The sequence below is a fragment of the Pogona vitticeps genome, chromosome 1, assembly GCF_051106095.1.
Source record: "Pogona vitticeps strain Pit_001003342236 chromosome 1, PviZW2.1, whole genome shotgun sequence".
Taxonomy (NCBI): Eukaryota; Metazoa; Chordata; class Lepidosauria; order Squamata; family Agamidae; genus Pogona; species Pogona vitticeps.
Window position 1 is genome coordinate 225682402 of NC_135783.1, and position 23149 is coordinate 225705550.

General features: G+C 42.1%; 1 protein-coding gene across 2 annotated transcripts in view; it reads right to left on the reverse strand.

Annotated features, from left to right (window-relative positions):
• Positions 1–23149, reverse strand: part of MGAT5 (alpha-1,6-mannosylglycoprotein 6-beta-N-acetylglucosaminyltransferase) — a 148766-nt gene that overhangs the window by 7780 nt on the left and 117837 nt on the right. For both annotated transcript variants that reach the window (XM_072984188.2, XM_072984195.2), the window contains exons 12-16: positions 12530–12679; positions 7484–7630; positions 4380–4496; positions 2937–3011; positions 284–441 (exon numbers count right to left, since the gene is read on the reverse strand). In XM_072984188.2, coding sequence (XP_072840289.1) covers positions 284–441; positions 2937–3011; positions 4380–4496; positions 7484–7630; positions 12530–12679 — 647 coding nt within the window. The remainder of the gene's footprint in view (positions 1–283; positions 442–2936; positions 3012–4379; positions 4497–7483; positions 7631–12529; positions 12680–23149) is intronic.

Genomic DNA, 23149 nt, shown 5'->3' on the forward strand with positions numbered 1-23149 from the left:
GTAGGATGTCAGAAAACCAAGCTGATTTAGCTATGTTTTTAGCACGTGTAACGTAAATCCAATTATGTTCCCTCTATCTCCATGCTTATATAGATATATTTAATATGCACACCAACACACTATGACTCCAGGGCCACAAAGTATCTGTCCCTCAAGATTCTGACGAGCTTCAGCTTCTGATCTGCTGCTATGAGTTTAGATCAAAACAATATTTTAGGATAACACTCAAAATATAATCAGAATGCCACCTTGGTTTTCTTCTCCAATGAGGCACAATACTTACTTCAAGAGATCTCTGTCCTTGTTCAGGTGCTGAAAAAAGGACGGCTCACAGATAAGCTGATTTTCTTGACAAACCTGCTTACAAGACTTTCCACTCCCAGCAATTTTAACCTGAAGGGCACTTAATGGAGGCCACATCACTTGCCCATGACAAAAGTCCTGAAAGAATAATCGTGTATTTCATACAGTTACATGTAATACTTGCAATTAAATAATTTAGTATGTTTAGCTTACTTCATATTCTTCAATTAAATAATCTGTAGCCAATCCAGTCACAATTGCAAGACTTTCACAACCAAGAACTCTGCCAAATCTGCATGTTTTTTTCTGTCTAAATAAAAGCATGCAGGAATTCCATTACATTGACAGGTCCAAAAGTTGATCTTTCTTTTATAGACAAAGTGATGAAGGTTAGACTGAAAGATGGTGACTGGAACCGTACTGATATTCACACGGCTAATTGCCACAAACTGATGAGGTGCTGGGATGCATATTGGGGTGCATTATGTGCATAACCAGGCACACAACCAAAACATGGCTTGTCACCTTTTCAGTTAGCTGCAATTAGCCATTGCAAATAGGGGCAGATCTTATGCAAAAACCAGTAGGGTTCTGGCCAGTGACTGGGTATATCCATTGTATTTCAGGACCAGGACCAGATCCAGGCACAGGCATGTAAACTTCGAAGTTCCAGATAAACCCAACACAATGCACTGCCATGCACAAGCCCTTCTACTGTAAACTAGAGGATAAATGTAGTATTAGGCAGACAGAACATTGCCTAGCCCTCAACCATCTATCTGTTTTGCTTCACCACCCAAGGATATTACAATACATGAATGATAACTAGCAAAGAAGGACACCCATGATGCTCCTGTAATTCTCTAATGACAGGCACAAGCTGAATTTAGTCCATCCTGCTGAAATACCTCTATCAGGCTGACACAGTCAACAGAAATCTGTTGAGAATACTTAGCTGATTTCTTCCATTCCCCATACCCCACTCAGCTTGTTTTTCCTGCAAAAATATTTGCTTAGGGTCACTACAATGAAATCAGACAATGAATACAGCTAGTGGACATCTGTGGTGACACATCTTCATTATGACTCTGTAACCAAACACATGTTTCACCACACACTGGAATAGGCTTGAAACTAATGCTGTTTTCATATTATTTCACTGAAACCCTTCTCCAAATTCTACAAAAAACTTTGATTTCTCGATTTGTAATTAGCCTCACAAACTGATACATTTTTCCAAACGACTGATCTGCAATGGAAACGGATAAAACCAATATTTCATGCACTGTTTTGAGACATAATCCTAAAATTTAAAAAGTGGACTTTTTATGACTCATCAGGCATCTTATCTAGTGATTTCCATCCAGAACTTGAGACTACTGTACCTCCTGGCACAGAATTCAAGCAGGCTGCGGCTCACATCCCCTTGCCAAGCATAGTAGGTTATAACTAGAGTAGGCCCATTGAATCACTGGAACCTACACAGGGGTTAACTCACAAATGGGCCTACTTTGTTTGTGACTTACTACACTAAGCAACAGAACTTTGGCCAATAAATCACAATTCCCCAGTCATTCCTCAAAGGAGAAAGTCCTTTAAGTATTTTGTTCCCAAAAGTGATGAGTAGTGATGAGGACTTTGAATTGGACTTGGAAGCAAAACAGGAACTGGTGAAAACTAAACCATGCTATAGCTACATGCTGAAAAAATACGATCTCGGCCAAAACTCTTAACTGCAATATTTTGCACTAGATGATGATCAGAACCAGTTCCCGAAGACAGGCAGTGCAGAAGGCATTACTGACATCTAATCTGGATGCAAACAAGACATACAACAGGGGTCCCCAACTTTCTTGGGTGGGTGGGCAGACTCGTGCTTTCAGAGAAAGGATGCTATGGAGAGGGACATGCCCACCCACTATGGAGAGTGCAACTAATGGTGGAACACTGCTTTCCCAGAAATCTTATAGCCAGGCAAGGCTAAAAGAAAAATAACTTGCCCAGGAACTTAAGTACATGGCCTGGGTTCTAAAGCTGAAAATCATTTTTTTTGACCCATAGTTTTCTGCTCCAATACTTATTTCTTAGAAGGTAAACTGTCAAGGTCAGTTTGTCCATGAAAGCTCACATTCAAATACAGCAATTGGTCTTCAAGGTGCCACAACATTTTTGTTTTCTGTATTTATCTTTTGCCTGACAAAGGCAAGACAAACCCACTGGGCAAGAAACTAGGTGGAGGACAGAAGTGAAATCTGAGTCCCAAATGCTGAAACACACATTTGCCCCAACAAAGCATAACAAAAGGCCACTTTCATGAATGGCAATCTGATGATGCCCAGACCAAGCAGCAACCAGCTGCATCCTCACATCCAGAAAATGAGGTGCTCCTTCAGCTATTTGGATGCATCTTAATTATAATCTGCTACTATATAAACGTTTGATTAGTGAAGACCATGAGAATAATGTATTATTTAAAAGATAAGGACTGTGAACACTGTGAATTTGTTACACAGCTACAAATACCTCTCTCAAGTTCTGGTTGTTAAAAGCAAAACGAACAGCTATAAAAGAGTGTCTTCCACCAGAAAAATCTACTGAGTGCACACAGAGAGCAAATGATATGAAAAACCTACTTGTTTCTCAATGAACACGTTCATCCGCTGGAGCATTCCTTCACATGTGAATTCAAAGGGCAGGTAAGGTTCAATCTGTTAAAAGAAAAATATAGGCATTCTAGTTTTTTATTTTTAATACGATAAGTAAAGGGTCTGTTTAGTTGAGATATGCCACTAAAGAGGTTCGCTACTTAGGTATAACCACTAAGAGGTTACCTGGAGTGTCAATGGGGTTTGTTTTAAGTAGTTGTTTTAAAGATAATTTTTATGCACACTTATACTTGTTTATTATCATTTTATAATTTATATTTATATGTTTTGCTATGTAATATTGAAACGGTCTGTTGACATTCAATAAAAATGTATGTATGTATGTATGTATGTATGTATGTATGTATGTATGTATGTATGTATGTATGTATGTATGTATGTATGTATGTACTATTCTAACATAACTATCAAATGATATAAAGATTTTTTAAAAAGATCAACAAAAAATGCCGTTGTGTGACATGTTCCAACAAGGTACTGGTTATTATCGTCATCGTTTAGTCGTGCCCGACTCTTCGTGACCCCATGGACCACAGCACGCCAGGCCCTCCTATTGGTTATTATAGTGTTTATTAATCTCATTTGTAAACACACACTTTAATAACGTGATGTATATTTATTATGTATATTTCTGCCTTCATAAAAGTAAACTATAAAACCATTCAACAACATTCAGTACGATAGCATTTCCTGTCTCAAGCTTTTCATGAAAGCTTTTTGTAACCAGACAAACATTCTCACTGGCTGGAATCTGGCTGAGTAGCTACAAGGGGACAACTAGACATTACAGCCCCAGAAGCTACAAATGGATCAAGGCAGAAGTGTTGTCCACCAAGTGCTTCTGTCAGCGCATGACCAATTATGTAGTTGCCTTGTGGAGTCCTTGTTGCTGGGGTGAAATACTCAGCAACTTTACAACAGCATAACATTATGTTACACCTTGACAAATTGTATTTTGGCCATTGTGTTTTACCTTAATAATTGCTAGTTTTCCATATACAGAAAGTCAACTTTCTTGTTGGAGATGCAGTTGTACTTTGTCATGTATGTATGTATGTATGTATGTATGTATGTATGTATGTATGTATGTATGTATGTATGTATGTATGTATGTATGTATGTATGTATGTATGCATGCATGCATGCATGCATGCATGCATGCATGCATGCATGCATGCATGCAGAAAAAACGAATAGTAAACCACTTCTAAGTATTTTCTGTCTATCAAAACCAGGAAAAGGTTGCCATAAGTCAGAATAGACATTATCATCATGAAGACATTAATTGCGAGTTATCACATTACAACAAAAATACTGAATAGAAAGAAAACATTAATTTAAGGCTTCTGTTTGATCAAGAAACATCTTTATACTCTAATTACAAAAGCAGACAATTTTGGATTTCTTAACCTTTTGATTCAAAATTGCTTTCACAGCCTTCTCAACTTCAGAAAGATCGTTGATGTTGACAGTCCAAACATGAGGCTTCCCAATGTAAACTTCAGCATAAGGGTGCTGAGAAGTCAGCTGAAAAAAAAAGATCAAACATCATTGTTGTGGACATCATTCTCACTTTTATTAAGAAATCTCAGGTTTATACTGTCTGCAATGGATCAATGATTTCAGCCACTTAAAGTAGTTTTATTCTTTTCCATTAAAAGCTTTGCATACAGTATCCTGTTTAGGAAAACCAAACAAAAATCCGTTGGTGTTTTATAGATTCCCCATCAGTTGAAGTGTGAAACAATGGAGGCAAACAACTGTCAGGGAGTATGAACTTTACCTTGGAAGAGAAAACCAGGATTACACACTTATTGGTTGCAAAATAGGTCTCTAGTATCACAGAGTGATTTTATATTGAGGAAGTAAAATCTTGTTTTTAGACAGACATACAGAACAACTGTTTAACACATTATTAATGCTGTCTTACCAGGATCACAGTACCACTTACAAGCATTGCTAACAAATGTATTGTTCATGTGGTTTCTGAAAATGATAATTACTTTATTTTGTTTTGTTACCAGCAGCCCGCAATTAAAATTGAATTTCATGTTGTACCTGTCCTTTATGAAGTTAATGGCCTATTTGATTGCTTTTTCCAGGAACCAGACCAACTAAGTAAATATGCTTCAGTACACTGATATAATAACAAACTTATTTATTATGAGAAAAAAACACTGTAATATCTAGACATTTGTTTGCACTTGTTTACTGAAGTCAGTATGCAGAATTCAGGTGGCATCAGCTTTGCTATGTTATAAATACAGTGGTGCCCCGCATAGCGACAATAATCCATTCTGGATAAATCGTCGCTATACGGAAACGTCGCTATACGGAAATAAAAACCCCTATGGGGGATAAACTCACCGCTAAGCAGAAATCCTCCATAGGGCTGCCATTTTTGCCGCCTCGGTAAGTGAGGAATCCGTCCCAGAAAACAGCGGGTTAAAAAAAGCATTGCTTTGCGATGATTGGTTCCCCAAGCAGGGAACCGATCATGGCAAAGCACTGCCAGCCAGCCAGCCCCGGATGCCCGGTCTCCATGGCGGGGCGAGAGCAAGGGTCAGGGAGTGTGGCTGTCTCCAGCCAGCGAGGGCTCAGAGGCAGGCAGCCAGGAAGGGGTGCGCCATTCACCGCCAGCCAGCCAGCCAACCCCGGATGCCCGGTCTCCATGGCCAGGTGAGAGCGAGGGGGAGGGAGAGCGGCCTTCTCCAGCCAGCGAGGGCTCGGAGGCAGCCAGCCAGGAAGGGGCACGCCACTGACCGCCAGCCAGCCAGTCAGCCCCGGACACCCAGTCTCCATGGCCGGGGGAGAGTGAGGGGGAGAGAGCGCCGCTGTCTCCAGCCAGCGAGGGCTCGGAGGCAGGCAGCCGGGAAGGGGCGCGCCACTCACCACCAGCCAGCCAGCCAACCCCAGATGCCCGGTCTCCATGGCTGGGCGAGAGCGAGGGGTAGGGAGCGCGGCTGTCTCCAGCCAGCGAGGGCTTGGAGGCAGGCAGCCGGGAAGGAGCGCACCACTCACAGCCAGCCAGCCAGCCAACCCCGGACGCCCGGTCTCCATGGCCAGGCAAGAGTGAGGGAGAGGGAGCGCAGACAGGGTGAGGAGGGGGTTCTCTGGTGCTCCGCTCCCCATCCTGCCATTGCTGCCCTGATCCCGGTCCTGGGCGGATGCCTACTCCTTTGCAGTGCCTCCCGCCACGAGGGCTCTCTGGCTCGGCACCCCAGGGGTACGCGCGGGGATTGGGGCCAGGCCCTTCGCCCCTCCTTCCCTCCCTCCTCCTGAGGCGCCAACCTGGAGCGCTCCCACTCCCCCCTCCCGCTGTCCCCTATTTATGCAGGAGCTCTGGGGGGTAGTGCAGTGCCGATCAGCTGTTTAAAAAGCATTGCTTTGCCATGATCGGTTCCCCAAGCAGGGAACCGATCATCGTAAAGCGAAATTCCCCCACAGGGAACATCGCAAAGCGATCGCAAAAGCAATAGCAAAATCTTCATCGCAAAGCGATTTCATCATTATACAAAGCAATCGCTATGCGAGGCACCACTATATTCATCTTGTTTGTTTCATTTCTATGCCACCTTTCTCCTGGTGAATATTCAGGCAAATGAAAAAACTGAGTAAAGGCTTATGTGATCTAACAGGGACCAGGACTTGGGACAAGCTGCTATTAACAAATAAAGAAATCTAGCAAAGCAGTGTAAATGGTGCTGTATTTATTCACTTGTTGAAAGCTGGAAAATATTTAAGTTTCTTAACCATACATGAAGATGCAGAATGTACGAGCCCCTTGACATAAAAAAAAGAAGCCTTATCGCAACTGGACCCAAGCAAGTAGAAAGAAGAAGGGGTCATTGGGTTTAAAAGGGCAAGAGTTTTACTAACTATACACAAGTGAGATCTTCAAACATTGCACTGATTGGACAATTCAATGAAGTACCTCCAACTACCACCATCAAACTGAAGGACTAATATTCTGTTTTCCTTAGGCTTTTCAATGAGTGCTCCTGCCTTATTCTGATGGTTATATTCCCTTCTGGCCATAACCTTTCACAGTTCATCACATGGAAGACTGTGTTTACCTGATTAATCTACAAGAGAGCCTGCCCCAATCTGAAACCTCCATATATTTTGGAGTACAGTGCTGAACAACTTCACCTAACATGGCCAATGGTGCAGTATCATGAAACGGTAGTCCAAAAAATCCAGAAGGCACCAGTGTGGGGAAAGCTACTCTGTAATTTTGTATAGATGAGACTTCTAAAGAAGACCTGTTCCTTCCAACCAAGTCCTATGGACCTAAAGGAGTAGGGAAGTTCTCTTCACCCAAAAGATGCTGCGGAGTATTCACCAAGGCAATAATCTCAAGCCTCCTCCAAATCCTACATCATTATCTCCCAACTAATTAATCTCTGGTATGCTGTTTGGAAAATGATGTACTGTTCATATATCAAACAAGTATGTCCAATTAAAAAAAAAGACACCAAGAGGAACTATAAACATGGGTGGTGACTACATACCTCTCGGAGGGTTGGCTTGCCTTTGAAGAAGTCTGTATTTTTGCTGCTTTTGGGTGGATTAAACTTTGGATTCAGGAATGCACATCCATTAGCAATGGCCTCCAGAGGAGCAGGTCCCTCATATGGAAAACCAAGGCCAACAAAGAGCTGTGAGATACAAATATGTGTCAAGAATGAAGGACTCAGGCATTAGCCCCAGATACTTGAAACCCACATGACACTTAAGGCCTACTGACACACTGTATGAAGTCAATGGCTGAAATCCTGTCACACAGCTCTACATGCACAACAGGGATGAAGTTATCATCATCCTCAGTAGCAGCAGCAGATCCCTGCTGATTAAAGGCAGTTTTTGGCTGAACATGACTTTTACACAATGTGATAAAGTCATTCATGTGCATCCTGAAATCAGCAAAGCAAACCTTTAATCAGCTGCAATTTGCTGACACTGCTGATGTAACTCCTATGGAGCTGCACAACAAGATTTCAGCCCTCATATGAGAATTGGGAGTGTGCTGGCCCCATCTCGCAGTCATTACTCTCCACATGAGGTTACAGAGGTCCCAATCATATGGAAAGCCTCCAAGCGACAGAGAAACCTTTCCTCTTTAGACCATCTCTTTCTACACATGAGATGTGATGGTAAACGGGGCGCACGGCTAGCACGCTCCTCTCTAGACAGCTTTACTTGAACCACACACCAGAGCACTTGAAATGGAACTTGTAGAGCCTAAACCATTCAAGTATGTGATTATTCCCCCATCCTATTGTAAGACGATGACCACACACAATTTACAACTGACACCAAGTTTTAAATGCAGCTTACATTTCCTTCCAAGGCCTACATGTAAATATCCCATGGTGTATGACCTGCCAATCAAGGTGGTGTAGTTCACAGTAATGCAGTGGAGACCCAGTCTTTTTCAGAAGTGACAATCTAGTAAGGAACCCCTGCTTACATCTGAAATGGTTAAAGCTCTCTCTTGCAGGGTAGTTGGCAAGAGTGACAATGTTGGGCAGATCTTCCAACTATCAACAGCAGATGGCAGCAAAGAATACAGTAATGGCATGTGTGTGACTCCATTTAAACCAAAGTTAAGTGGAAAAGTGAACGAAAAAAGCTATTCTTAGACATTGTTTTCATATTCCTTGTGAGATGACAGGGGAACATGGGTGATTTACAACTTATTCCTAGCTTTGTATTGTCCCGTCACACTCAGCATTTCCTTTTTTGTTGCTTCCTATAATATATGAAAAGTAGAAGTTTCACTATTAACTGATCAGCCAAACTGAGCACTGCCCAGTTAACCATGTGATGGTCCAAGTAATTTATCAGAAAGGCACTCCTGAGATGTCTTTGCAGCTATCACAGTTGTAAGCACAGAAATCTGTGGCATCTTAGAAAGTCTCCAGACGAGTTTGGAACTTTTGTGGGATATGATCGTCTGAAGCCACAATCTGAGTGTAAACCTTGATCCAGACTTCATACAATCATCCCTACCATTATAGAAAGGGCAAGCTTTAGTCCCACATCTACTGCTGGCAAAGATTGTTTCATGTTATTCACTTGGAAGCAGGGATGACGACTCACAACTCTCTGCTCACCACTGAGTTGGACTTAAGTTGCACCCATGACTTGACTTGGGACTCAACTTCAGGGATTCTGGGGTGACTTGTGACTAGATTTGCAACTTGGATCCATTTGTCTGAGTTGCACTGTCAAGTCCCTATGCCCCCCCCGGCTCCACCGGCCTACCTGCTGCTGCCATCACCGCCATCTGCAAAGGCATCACACATTAGAGGGCCTTTCATGGTGACGCTCTAGCCTGCCATACAGCTTCACCAGGGTGAATCATAGGGAGAGGTGGGTCGGAGCACCTGCCCTCAGAGTACAGCAGGCTAGAGTGTCACTATGAAAGGCCCTCTGCCTTCCTTCTGCTTCAGAGGGCTGCCTGTCCTGTCCTATTAGCTAGTCAGCACATGTGTCAGGGGAGGTGGAAGCAGCAGGCTAATGGCAGTGGGGGCAGGCAGTGGGACTCCCAAGTCTTTGGTTCCAAGTCCTGAGTCCCAAGCCTCCCGGGGGGGGGGGCAAGCAACTTGCAACTTAGACTTGGGGCTTGGTACCAAAAACTAAGACTTGGACTTGAGACTCGGTTCCCAAGACCTACCAACATTCCTGCTCGGAAGACCTCCAACAGACATGCAGGGGCATGACTTTGGATCTCTGAGCACAAGGATGTTTGGTGCAGATTAGGAATATGTACCTTCAATATAGTAATGAGGCAAAGCACCATCTGACTGCAAGGTGTTGTAAGCTGTATAAACCAAGTTTCTTTAAGTTAAGAGAATAGTCTGAAAGATGGGAAGAAGGAAAACGAAAACCTGATAGCAGATAGGTGTATTAGATTTGACCACATTCCTAATTTTTTTTTTAAAGTAGTGTTAAGGAATTTGACTTTCAAGGAGAAGAAGATGATCCATTTTTCAATTCCCTCGTAGCAAATAACAAAAACCCTGACACAGAGTGATAAGCAATTAAATTATGTACTTTAATTAGATTCAACAGAAACAGGGCGGAACCGTTAATTAAAGGATTTAAGATGTCACTAGCAATTCAGTAGCGGCCTGGTTTGAATTAGTTACAGAAAAAGATGCTGTTGGATACTTCAGTTTTTACCTCAGTACTGCCTGAACATTTTCTCTCTTCTATGCTGTCAACATATTTTCCAAATGCTCCTGAGGGAAGAGACTGGAGCCTTGACCTCTTGATAGTACACAGATTTCTGTTACCACTTAATAATAAATGCAGCAATAACTGTCCACTGCATTCACTTTAAATAACTACTGGGACTGAAAATGCTACCTTCATAGAGGCAACATTATTCACGTGTGAAAACCATCAAGAATCGGGTGCCAGATTAAAATTTTGCTTCATCTTAAAAGGAAAAGCTTCCATTAAAATGTTTAAAGCAAGCATACACTTTCAAGTCTACTTGAAGGCTTGAATTACAGAAATTAGTAAAATTATCTGCTAAACTGTATGTTTATAATATTCATATTAGTATTAGGAAAACTCATACTCTGGGGGGTTATAGAATTTCCAAAATATTTTTGGAATATACAACATTGCTTTCAAATGTTATCTCTTCTTCATGTGAATGCAGCATTTGCTTGTTTCTTTCTTTTATAAGAAAGAAGCATAGCTATTACCTCAATTTGTTCTGTGTATGGCACAATGGGATACCCAGTGTGGTTTAATGGATAAGAGTGATGGACTAGAACTTAGGGGGCCTGGGTTCGAATCCCCACTCAGCAATGGAAAATCACTGGGGGTGTGGAACTGCTAAAGCGACTCCTCGAAAGCCTCACTTACCTTGAAAGCCCTATTAAGATCCCCGTGCTTCATATTTGTATCCAGGGGCTCCACCTAATTTACATGCCTCTTCAAATCACAAAGGCTCAACAAAAGTTCTCTTCTACTATGTTGTTGTTCTGTGCCATTAAACTGGAACCAACTTACAGTGATTAGACATGGGCAGTTCATATTCGTATCCAGGGGATATGAACGTGAAGCGCAGCATCACAGGTGCCACAGTGGTCCATTCCTCCCCCCAGAACCAGCCCGGTCCACTCACTGGGCTCTGTGTGGTGTGTGCCACCATCAGATTGTCACGCCAATCGTGGGCGTAGTCCGGTTGGCACTTCCCTGCCTCTCCCCTCAGCCCGCCACTCAGCAGCTGAGCAGGGAGGCTCATCTTCCCGCCTCTTTGCTGGAGTGGTCAGTTGTGGGGAAGAGATGAGGAAACACTGGCTGGACTACTTCCACAATCGGTGTGACAATGATGCTGACGGATGTGCCCACTGCACGGAGACCACTGAGTGGATCAGGAGGGTTCTGGAGGGCAGGAATGGACCACTGTGGCACCTGTGATGCTGTGCTTTGTATTTGTATCCCCTGGATCCAAAGTGCCCATGTCTAATCACTGTTAGTTGGTTCCAATTTAATGGCACAGAGCAACAGCACAGTAGAAGAGAAATACTTTTGCTTAGCCTGTGTGATTTGAAGAGGCATGTAAATACGGTGGACTCTCCCTAAACCAGTTTAGATCATAGACCTCAGAATATTTCAGAGAAATGGTGGCCATAAACCTCTTCCACAGCTATGTGAATGGCATACCTTTTGGGGGCAAACTGCACCAAGTTAAAAAATCAGCCATTAATATTATCAAATGAACACTGAATCACACAACTTGGTATTCAGAGAATATCCACGGTGATGACTTAACTTTAGACAAGTCATCTAAAAAAGATACACTTTTTGTGTTATGCCAGCATAAGTAGGCAAGAGGATATGGGCCAACATTGGAAAGAAAAAGTTAGCTTTCTTTAGAAATCTATAGTGGAACTACATGCTCACCTACACAAAAGAAAACTGGGCTCAGTGGAACTTATCCTGAAGTAAATGCATACAGAATTGCATAATCTTTAAACACAGACATCAGCAAAAACAAATGGAAACTTTAGAACACCAGATATTACTGTGCAAGTAAATAGGGACTGTTATGGTACCCAGGGACGTGGTGGCACTGCGGGCTAAACCGCAGAAGCCTGTGCTGCAGGGTCAGAAGACCAGCAGTCGTAAGATCGAATCCACGCGACAGAGTGAGCTCCCATCGCTTTGTCCCAGCTCCCGCCAACCTAGCGGTTCGAAAGCATGCAAATGCAAGTAGATCAATAGGGACCACCTCGGTGGGAAGGTAACAGCGTTCCGTGTCTAAGTCGCACTGGCAATGTGACCACGGAAGATTGTCTTCGGACAAAACGCTGGCTCTATGACTTGGAAACAGGGATGAGCACCGCCCCCTAGAGTCGAACATGACTGGACAAAAATTGTCAAGGGGAAGCTTTACCTTTACCTATGGTACCCATTAGTATAACATGCCAAATGCTATACTTTAAAAGAATTCAGAAAAAATATTTTAATGTAACAGGCAGACTTAATTGTAAACAATTGTTATTTTTTTAAAAAATTACCAGCTAACCAACCTTTGTCCCTCTTAGCAGAAACTGTAAATCCCGTCCACTAAGGATCCCATGGTTCTTCACATAGCTGGGCATGTAGATAGCACTTGTCCCATGGACAGTTCCATGGACTTCAGTGTAGGTGTGAATTACATCCAAATAAGACTTCTTATCCTAATAAGAGAACACAAATAAGCCAAGATGAGTCTTCAGATAAAGCAAATCCAAAGATGAGTCTTCAAAAGAAAATCCAAAGTGAGAAACTGAAATTATAACTTTAAAGGTCAACAAAGGGTATATGAACGGCATTGTTCAATAGAGATATAAAAATAAAAACAAATCCACGGTTAATGTGGAAAAAGGTCAGCTTAATTGTAGTTCCTAAAGCAGTCAGTGGCAGAGTTGCTAATAGAAGCAAATAAGGTTTCTGGAGAAGAACTACATTTTCACAAGCAGGAACTAATTCACCAGCTATCCACAACTGCCTAAATGGCTTTGTTTAAAACAATCTTTTTAATGTACTGCAGAAGTGCTCCTTCTCAGATGGGTATTATCAGTAAGCTCAAAAAGTCTGGTTTCCTAATAAGGCAGTAGATATCTTCTTTGTCTTCAGCAGCATGAACAAGTGTAAGACTGCATGTTGTATTTCACCCTTCCAAAACATGCAACTGCTACACACCGGGCAAAATCACGTTGTGTAAATTTTCACCTAGTTCAACTTGGATCGAGCAGTAGAAACGTTTAGCTTACACTCATTAAAAATTTCCTGTCTCTCTATTTTAGACTGCAAGGTTCCCTTTTGCTTTGTTAAAGCCCTTGGGAGCCCCAGGATGGAAAAAAACAAACTTTTATTACTTTGTATGCAATGTTAGGAAGTTTAGAAGAGGACTATCCTCCCTCCACCACATCAAAATATGTTCCTTCAAGACATTCTGCTTAGGCTTCCAAAGTTCTCTTAACTGCTGACCTCCAACCATTAGTGCACACAGTCAATTCCTGTAGTGGCCTTGAAAGTTCTTGAAAGAGATGTACAAGGACTAATGCATGATGAACCAGGGAGGTGTATGGAAACATTGCCCTTTGTCTCTCCCATCTCTACCATTTCATCCCATTCATTCCACCCCACTTAACAGCAGCCACTGCCAACCTATGTCTTGCACAATGTCTGTTTGCAACAATGAACAGGTTTTAGGTTAGAAGCAATGCATATGATTCATCTGCTCATTGATAGCATGAAAACTGACTGGTATATGTTTTGGAATTTAATGGCACAAGAAGAATGGTGGCAAGAATCTATCACAAGCTGAAACATGAACTCTTGTGGCTACTGCTGGCCCACTGATGCTATGAAGACGACAGTTTTGAGAGGATCCAAGTAGCAGCAGGACTGACCCCCCCCCAACGACACAGTATATTGTGGGATTATTTTGAAACTGCAGCGGATCCTAGCTATGGCACTTGCCTGTGTTTTAGAGAGAGACACAGTAAGGAGAAACAGCTCAGGCAGCTCTGCTCCTATGCTTGAGAACACAGCACAACTGAGCACTTGCTAAGGGTTCTGGAGCCAGGAGGCCAGGACAAGAATGTCATGCCGGGGCAATCTCCCTTCCAAGCTCCCAGCATGCCAAACACCAAGAAGCACAGAGGCCTGGGCAGGCCAGTACAGAGGACATGGGGCAGAGCAAATGCAGAATCACCCTCAAGGCAGCATATCCACTGCCTTTACAGATCACCAACTTCATCAGTAAGTAATTAATACTTAGCCGCCTAGAGTGGCCATATCAACCAGATAGGCGGGATATAAATAGAATGAATGAATGAATGAATGAATGAATGAATGAATGAATGAATACTGGACAACCAAATCTAAGCTCTGACTGAATCTATCAGGTTGAATGTGTCTCAATGATGTTGCTATCAGGCATCACCTTGAGCTGGACAGCTGGCACCACCCTGTGCCGGTATAGAGACAGCTGACAGTTTTGCTTTCTTGTAGCATGCGAACCTAGGGTCATCCATTGACACTAAATAACCAGAGGTTGAGTAAAAAAAAAAAAAAAGATAGAAGATGGAACTGTCAATGTCTATTGATGCTTAATCTAGTTCATCCTGCACCAAGGCACTATTTCTGTCTATTACTAGTTGGAAGGCACCAGTAAGAGGGGTTGTGGCACGCATGTATTACTCATAGGCTTTCCAGAAGCATCTGGTTGGTCCCTGTTGCTGAGTTACAGTAGCCTTTGGCTTAATTTAGGATGGTTCTTCGCATGTCCTTACACTGGGAGCAATCCAAGTTTGTTCACTCAAATATTAGCTCATCCCCCAAGGGTTAGGGAAGTCAAGGAACATGTTCTTTTCTCATCTTTGGGGAAAAAAGTAAGATGGGAGCAGAAGAAATATTTTAATGGAATGTTAAACAGAAACAGAAGCAACAAATTCAATGCCTGAAAAAGTTAAAAATCAGACAGGGCTTGAAGTCATTTCTGAAAGGAGATAAATGCTAAGTTCAGAAGATTATACTCTATTACAAAGAGCAAAAGATTTGTTCCTTATTCTATAGACAAAAAAGCAACAGCTGAACTTGCTTCTTTAGTCATCTTCCTTGACAGCTACAATAAACTTCCCATTCACAAAAGATGCTTTGGTTGAGAATTGCATACACAACTGTTATTACTTATGCCAATTATTTCCACCTACATTTAAAAGCCTCTCCATACAAGACCTTTCACATCAAAGACACGGGATGACAAAGCTGATGTGTTTTTCTCCTCTAAGGCAACGTTAACAGGAAGATATTACCTGAGGGGGTTGAGAATTTCAACTGGATAGATTAAAATTTCACAAGTTTCCTCTATGGCAATAAACTGCATCACCCAAGGAAGAGAGAAAAAACATGTGATGTGTTGATAGGGTACCTGGGATACACAGGAAGACAAATGATGCTTGAGTTGTCAACTTGGCAATCTAAAATTAGCAGATACGTGCACTGTTTAAATTTTTTTTCAAGACACCTCTGTAGGGCAAGAAACCTTACAAACCAACAAACCTGTGAAAACCACAGGGACTAAGTATGGTTCCACTCTATTAGGTTTTGGGGAGCTTATCTGTTCCTCAATTATCCAGAGACTTTGTGAGCCCTGTGCTAAAATTTGTCTCCTCACGGGAGCTATATTTAGCATCCTTCCAAAAGATTAAGATATTTGAAGAATATTTAAAAATTGAAATATGAACGGGGTTTGTAACATTATGTATAGAGTGGGGAAAGCAGACAGAATGCCCTTTTCTCCCTCCCTCATACTACTAGAACAACAGTGATAAATTGAAATGGAATGGGGGATAAATTGAAGTACTTCACACAGTGTATAACTGAATAGTAGAATTCGTTATTCTGAAGCATGAAGATAACTGTGACTTTGGGTACCGGGCAAATGTATGGAGATGGCCAGGGTTATCAGAGACTACCAGTCAAGATGGCTACTACATGCTTTACCTCTAGTATCTAAGGCAGACTATTCTAACATATTGCATGCTGGGAGAACATGATGGGGCTGGTACAGTGGCACTTGTGTCCTTCTGGCAGGCTTCCCAAAAGCAACTGGTCGGCCATGGTGAGAACGGAATTATAAAACTGTGCCATTTGCAATAGGATGTTGGCCAATAAGTTATAAACAATAAGTCATAAACAATAAGATAAACAATTAGATGATATTCTAAGAAGAAAGGGAATGTGAGACTGTGGGGTGGATGGCAAACAATTTTTTTTCGTCCATAAAATTGCGTAACAATTTTCTACTCTGCAAAATTCAAAATATGGCTGTACGGCAGAGAAGAGTAAAAAAATATAGATGGCATTTTTCTACTTTTTTCTGGTAAGGCTTTATTGCGGTTACTTAACTTAAATAGGCATCAAGAAGAGGTGGCAAGAATACACAGAGGAACTATACCAGAAATATTTGGATATCCCGGACAACCCAGATAGTGTGGTTGCTGGCCTTGAGCCAGACATCCTGGAGAGTGAAGTCAAGTGGGCCTTTGAAAGCTTGTCTAACTACAAGGCCAGTGGAGGTGATGGCATCCCAGTGGAACTACGTATTTAAAATCTTGAAAGATGACGCTGTTAAGGTGCTACATTCAATATGCCAGCAAGTTTGGAAAATTCAACAGTGGCCAGAGGACTGGAAAATATCAGTCTACATACCAATCCCAAAGAAGGGCAGTGCCAAAGAATGCTCCAACTACCGTACAATTGCACTCATTTCCCACGCTAGCAAGGTTATGCTCAAAATCCTCCATGGTAGGCTTCAGCAGTATGTGGACTGAGAACTCCCAGAAGTGCAAGCCAGATTTTGAAGGGCAGAGGAACTAGAGACCAAATTGCTAACTTGCGCTGGATTATGGAGAAAGCCAGAGAGTTCCAGAAGAACACCTACTTCTGCTTCATTGACTATGCAAAAGCCTTTGACTGTGTGGACCACAACAAACTATGGCAAGTCCTTAAAGAAATGGGAGTGCCTGACCACCTTATCTATCTCCTGAGAAACCTATACGTGGGACAGGAAGCAACAGTTAGAACTGGATACGGAAACACTGATTGGTTCAAAATTGGGAAAGGAGTACGACAAGGCTGTATATTGTCTCCCTGCTTATTTAACTTATATGCAGAATACATCATGCGAAAGGCAAGACTGGAGGAATCCCAAACCGGAATTAAGATTGCCGGAAGAAATATCAACAACCTCAGATCTGCAGATTATACCACTCTGATGGCAGAAAGTGAGGAGGAATTAAGGAACCTCGTAATGAGGGTGAAAGAGGAGAGCGCAAAAAACAGCCTGAAACTCAACATCAAAAAAACTAAGATCATGGCCCCTGGTCCCATCACGTCCTGGCAAATAGAAGGGGAAGATATGGAGGAAGTGACAGATTTCACTTTCTTGGGCTCCATGATCACTGCAGATGGTAACAGCAGCCCCGAAATTAAAAGACACCTTCTTCTTGGGAGGAAAGCGATGACAAACCTCGACAGCATCGTAAAAAGCAGAGACATCACCTTGCCAGCAAAAGTCTGAATAGTCAAAGCTATGGTTTTTCCTGTAGTGATGTACGGAAGTGAGAGCTGGACCATAAAGAAGGCTGACTGCCGAAGAATTGATGCTTTTGAATTGTGGTGCTGGAGGAGACTCTTGAGAGTCCCCTGGACTGCAAGGAGAACAAACCTATCCATTTTAAAGGAAATCAAGCCTGAGTGCTCACTGGAAGGACAGATCCTGAAGCTGAGGCTCCAATACTTTGGCAATCTCATGAGAAGAGAAGACTCCCTGGAAAAGACCCTGATGTTAGGAAAGTGTGAGGGCAAGAGGAGAAGGGGACAACAGAGGATGAGAGGGTTGGACAGTGTCATTGAAGCGACCAACATGAATTTGGCCCAGCTCCGGGAGGCAGTGGAAGACAGGAGGGCCTGGCGTGCTCTGGTCCATGGGGTCACAAAGAGTCGGACACGACTAAATGACTGAACAACAACAACAAACTTAAACAGAATCTAGTAGTAACTTAAGTATTAAATATAAACAAGGACAAGAAACAGAAGATGTAACACTTGATATAAGATTAATTGAAACAAACCTCAGGAAAATTTGAAGTGAAGGAATGTGAATGAGACTGTTTTTTTTTCTTTCCAAAATGTCACATTTCATACAGCATGATGGGCTGAATCAGAAATTAACTGCAGCTCTTAGTTGTGGATAATTTTCAAATTTTCTCTAGGGAGTCTGGTAGAATCCTAAGTCTGTGTTATTTCTTTTCAACCCTGCTTAATGCAAAGATGTACTGAAAGAGATTCTGAGTGCCAGTTATATAAACTCAAGTTGGCAGGAAAACATGCTATTTCCTTCTTGGGTCTTATGCTTCATACTACAACTTCTGTAAAACAAATTATCCACTGAGAAACACATGTCTAAACCACTGTTCCCTCGAACAGGTGCCAAGTAAGTAGAATCTCATGAAGGACTCTCTGTTCGGTACAACATGGTCGCTCTTCCAAGCCTCCCTCACCCCATCCCTTTGGCTACACTTCAAGACCTAAACAGAGAAATAATGCATATAGCGGTTACACTTTTGTGTACAACTTTAACATCATTTGCTCTGAAACAGTGGTTAAGGAGCAATTTAAAGTAATATTTGAAATGACAGTTCCCACTCTCAGATGAAGGAAAACTCCAGTTAACTTTAACAACAGCGGGTATTTCTTACAACGAACTGCAAAACCGTATGGGTGGATTCCAGAGACCGACTTCCGGTTTGTGAAAGGCAGTTAATGAGGAGCCAGCACGGTCGGCAGTAGCAAGCATTCTGATGATTAAGCTTTCCCGTTCAATGATTTGAACATGATGTTAAACGTTTAACTAAGTATTTCCCCAAAATCAGTTAAACCTCACAAATATGACATTATCCACTCCCCAACTCCTCCTTTGTTGTGGATTGTTAGATATGCCAGTGGAGAAGCTTTCTGGGGATCCCGTGAGGGGAAATGTGGAGGAGGATGAGGGAAGGGGCTTATTTATATATCTTCTTAGGCTACATTAAGCAGCCCTCCTCCCCAATGCTGCAATCTGGAGTACACTCATCCTTCGGTTACTTTCTGTGATCTCTGTCATCTTTTGCCACAGCTACTTTCTTTGTGCCAGAAACCTGGATATGTGAAAGGACCCAGAGGTTCCTGCTGCTGCTTCCCCCCCCCTCCAAATCTGCATGCTCTACTTAGGCTTTGACTGTCTTTCTCAGAGACATATATATATATATAAAAACCATACAGCAAGTAGCACTAAGGTTGGTGTTTTTTTCTCCTAATGTCACGTTTTCCAAATAGAAGACCTCCCCTTCAGTTCCTTAAATGGATAGGGGTGGCTTGTGGCTTGAGTGGGAAGAAGGGTAAAAAATTAAGGGGAGACAGAGCAGAACAGATGGCAAAGACCCCGGGATATTCATACCTGTGCATGAATCGCAGCCACCCACCCCAATATTCTAGAACTAAACAGAAATAAAGATGACCTCAATTTTACTGAGTACCAGCTGTGTCAAAGCCAAACCACGTAAAATCTAACATCACTCAGTACATAAACAAACCAGGAAACAAATACTGAATTGGGTGAAGGAAATTAATATTTTATATTCTCACAAAGTTAAGTGCTAATATGCAAGAAGGTATTAACTGACATTTTGGAATGGAACTAAGGAACAGAAGCAGCAATGAAATATTAATACAAATATGCTGAATTTGACAGGCAAATTGACTTCACAGAATAAAGATGGAACAGAAAAAACAATAAGTTGAAAGAAAAATCTGAAGATAAATGAGATCCATCATTTGACTAGAAGACTCAAGTATATTTGACATGTTTTTCTTCTGATGTATTACTAACCATGCCAGGACTTACAGTTGTTCAGTCTGATTTAGTTACCCTTGAAAGTTTTAGAATGGATATATTAGAAAACATAATCACAAACAGTGACAGCCTGGAAAAAGGTACATATTAATAGATACTGGTGTTGTTTAGATGTACATCTGAAAATAAGGAATACTGTAAAATCACTGATGATTCAATAAAAGGGAATACAATATGCTAATGAAACTCTTTGCCACAAATAAAACAATGGAACATTACTATTCAGTGGAGATCAGGCAAAACCAAAATAAAAATCAAAATTAAAGAAGACAAAAACATTGTTGCACCTTAAAGACTAACTGCTATATTTTAATGTGAGCTTTCGTGGACAAGTCCACGGCCCCAAGCTTGTCCACAAAAGCTCACAATAAAATACAGCAGTTAGTCTTTAAGATGCAACAATGTTTTTGTCTTCTTTAATTTTTTATTTTTATTTTGGTTTGCCTGATATGTTAGCAAGACCAACATGACTACTACTTCTAAAACTACTCCATGGAGAACATTTTTTACACCATAGAAGTAGAAACTAAATATTTTGTTGAACAAGCAACAAATATTTTGCACACCTGTTCATCTGTCTACCTAGAAATGCACCAGATCCAGTCAGGCTTATAAAGGTACCTGACCATTCAGGACTTTCCAGTCAGTTGAATGGGGTTACATTTCTCCCAAAGACTTACCCCTGTTGATATAGGGAGCCGTGTGTGGCCAGGACAAGGCTGGCACACACATCCCCACTTCTCACATGAGCAGGAACTGGAAATGTTTGAAGATCTCTAGGTATCTATATTTATTAAAACACTAAATGGATGGAACTCTTTGGGTGTCATCTGCCAAGCATCAGTAGCGCTTTCATTTAGAAGGTCTGTAAACTGTAGTGTTACAGATCTATTAAGACTCATTTTCTGTCTCCTTGAAATCTCTTTCATTGTTTAATTCCCAGTGAAAGAAATGCAGGGCCAATATTTATACTGTGACCACCTTGCTCAATGTGGCACAACAAAGCTCAACAATTTCTGGAAGTCTTGAAACCAAATCATAGCTGTCTATCCAAATTTGGATTTTAAATGCTTTGGGGTTACATGCATGAACTGAGGTACAACTTAAGGTAACCCTATACATTCCTCCTTTTGAAAACCACACATAGATCGCAAACTATAACTACCGTAAAGCCAATTTAGCATTAGGGAGTATTCATAACATGCACACCAAGGACAGGAGGTCTTTGGCCAGCAGAGGGCAGCCAAAGCCCTATACTCTATCAGGGATAGTCCATGGTCAATGGAAACCAGCTCTGTATTCCACTATCTCAAGCCAACTCTTGGGTCTTGCCTTCCTCCCACATACACCAAAATCTTCTGGACTACCTTGAAGCAGCATTTCATAAAGACTTCTCAGCTTCCCTATGACAACAAGTGAGGGAAGCCAAATCGACTGGCAGCCTCTTTCTCAAAGCACCTGGAATATCCTGGAACAATGCTTCCTGAAGGAGCCCCCTTTGACTGACAACAGCAAAAGTGAGGTTCAAATCTTTCTTCCCTACAGTATTTTTCCTCATTCCTCATAGTTAGCTGACTGGGAAACAGGTTACGAGCAGTGAAGGGCAGAGATTCTTTTGGAAAGCCAAGTATCAGTTCCTGAATGAGCAGGCATGTCTCCCCGCTTTTCAGCTGTTTCCCAAGGCAAGGGAAGAACGTTTGTGCTACAAGTACCTGTAACATATCTACACTGTTTTGTTTCTGCCTGCATGGATGGATAGAAAAAAAAACATTTGTGGATGGATGGGACATGGATGGGGGAAATATGGTGATGGGGGTGATCGAGCAGGCAATGGGGAGATGATTTGGGGAGGCAAATTGGGTGGCCAGGCAATCAGGCAGTGCGAAGAGGAGTCGATTAAAGTGAGCGTTGTTAGAAGTGAGCCGTCCCCTCCATCGTCTCGGGTGAGTGGGGGCGACACCACTTTAAGTGGGCTAGTTCAGGGGGTGCAGGAGGTATCTCTTGAGGGTGAGCCAGTTAAAGAAAGGGCGGGAAAAGAACAGCCAGTAGTAGAGGGTTTCCTAATGAAAACAGAGTGGGAGGAAAAGGTGGGAAAGAAGAGTTGGGGGGTCAGAGGAGTGGATAGACCCGAAGGAGGACGACAAAAAGAGAAAAGGTGAAAGACTGAAAGAAGAAGAGGAATCTTATGTGTTCTCTTTCTCTAAAAGGGAGGAAAGAGACAAGGACAGGGCAGGTCAACTTATATGCTGAGATACAATTGGGGGAACTGGACCCACTCAAATGGACAGTCTACGTCTACCTGTGGGGGGAAGAGTCCCTGGAGGAATGTGGCGCAACCGGAGCCTATTCCTACTGGAGAGACACCCCGAGAAGGAGAATGGGCATGCCACCTGTGTTGTGGGACTATATGCACAGCGAGGAGCACTCCGCTGAGGAGACTAAACAACAGGTAATGATTTCGGATGTCACCACATTAAAAGTACCTAATCAGATGGAATTATCTACGTTGTGGATTGGTTCACATAGGTCAAACAGTTTTGTTGGACCCACAGAAGTAATTGTACACCCATCCCTGTGCACGCTAAAATCTAAAACAGGTTGTTTTCAGTCCAACCTGATATAAAAGAGGGGTATTTTTCCCAGTAGGATCGAGCCTTTAGCTGGCATATTTTATATTTTCTCAACTGAATGCTTGCTTTAGAGGCTGTAATAAATGCACATTTCTTTTGGATACTTAGATATATAGACCATTATTCTGTTGGAAATATGGAGCGTAAATGCTATACAGAGGAAGTACAGCATGTTTTCCCCAAAAATCTCTGGCTTGCAATTATACAAGCTGGAGGTTGTTTCACCAATGACAATTAGGATTTCTGCTCACACTATGAGTTGTTGGGTTTCTCCTTGTATGACCAGTAGGGAAGGAAAAATCATGTATGGAACACACAGTTCAACAGAATGTCCCTCCCCCCACCCTGGCACACAGGACAGTAGTCATGGACAGAAACATTGTCAAAACATGGAAATAAAGCAGTGTCTATTTCCAGAGAACTTCAAAAATCCATGTACACTCTAGGATCTGTATTGCCGTTCTCCTGCCCAGATAATATGAAGCTCCCATCTCCATGTTTTCTCCTGAGGAAGAAGCATTACTTGGAGGATGTTCTAATATGGTCTCAGACCTAGCAGGCAGGATTCTCCA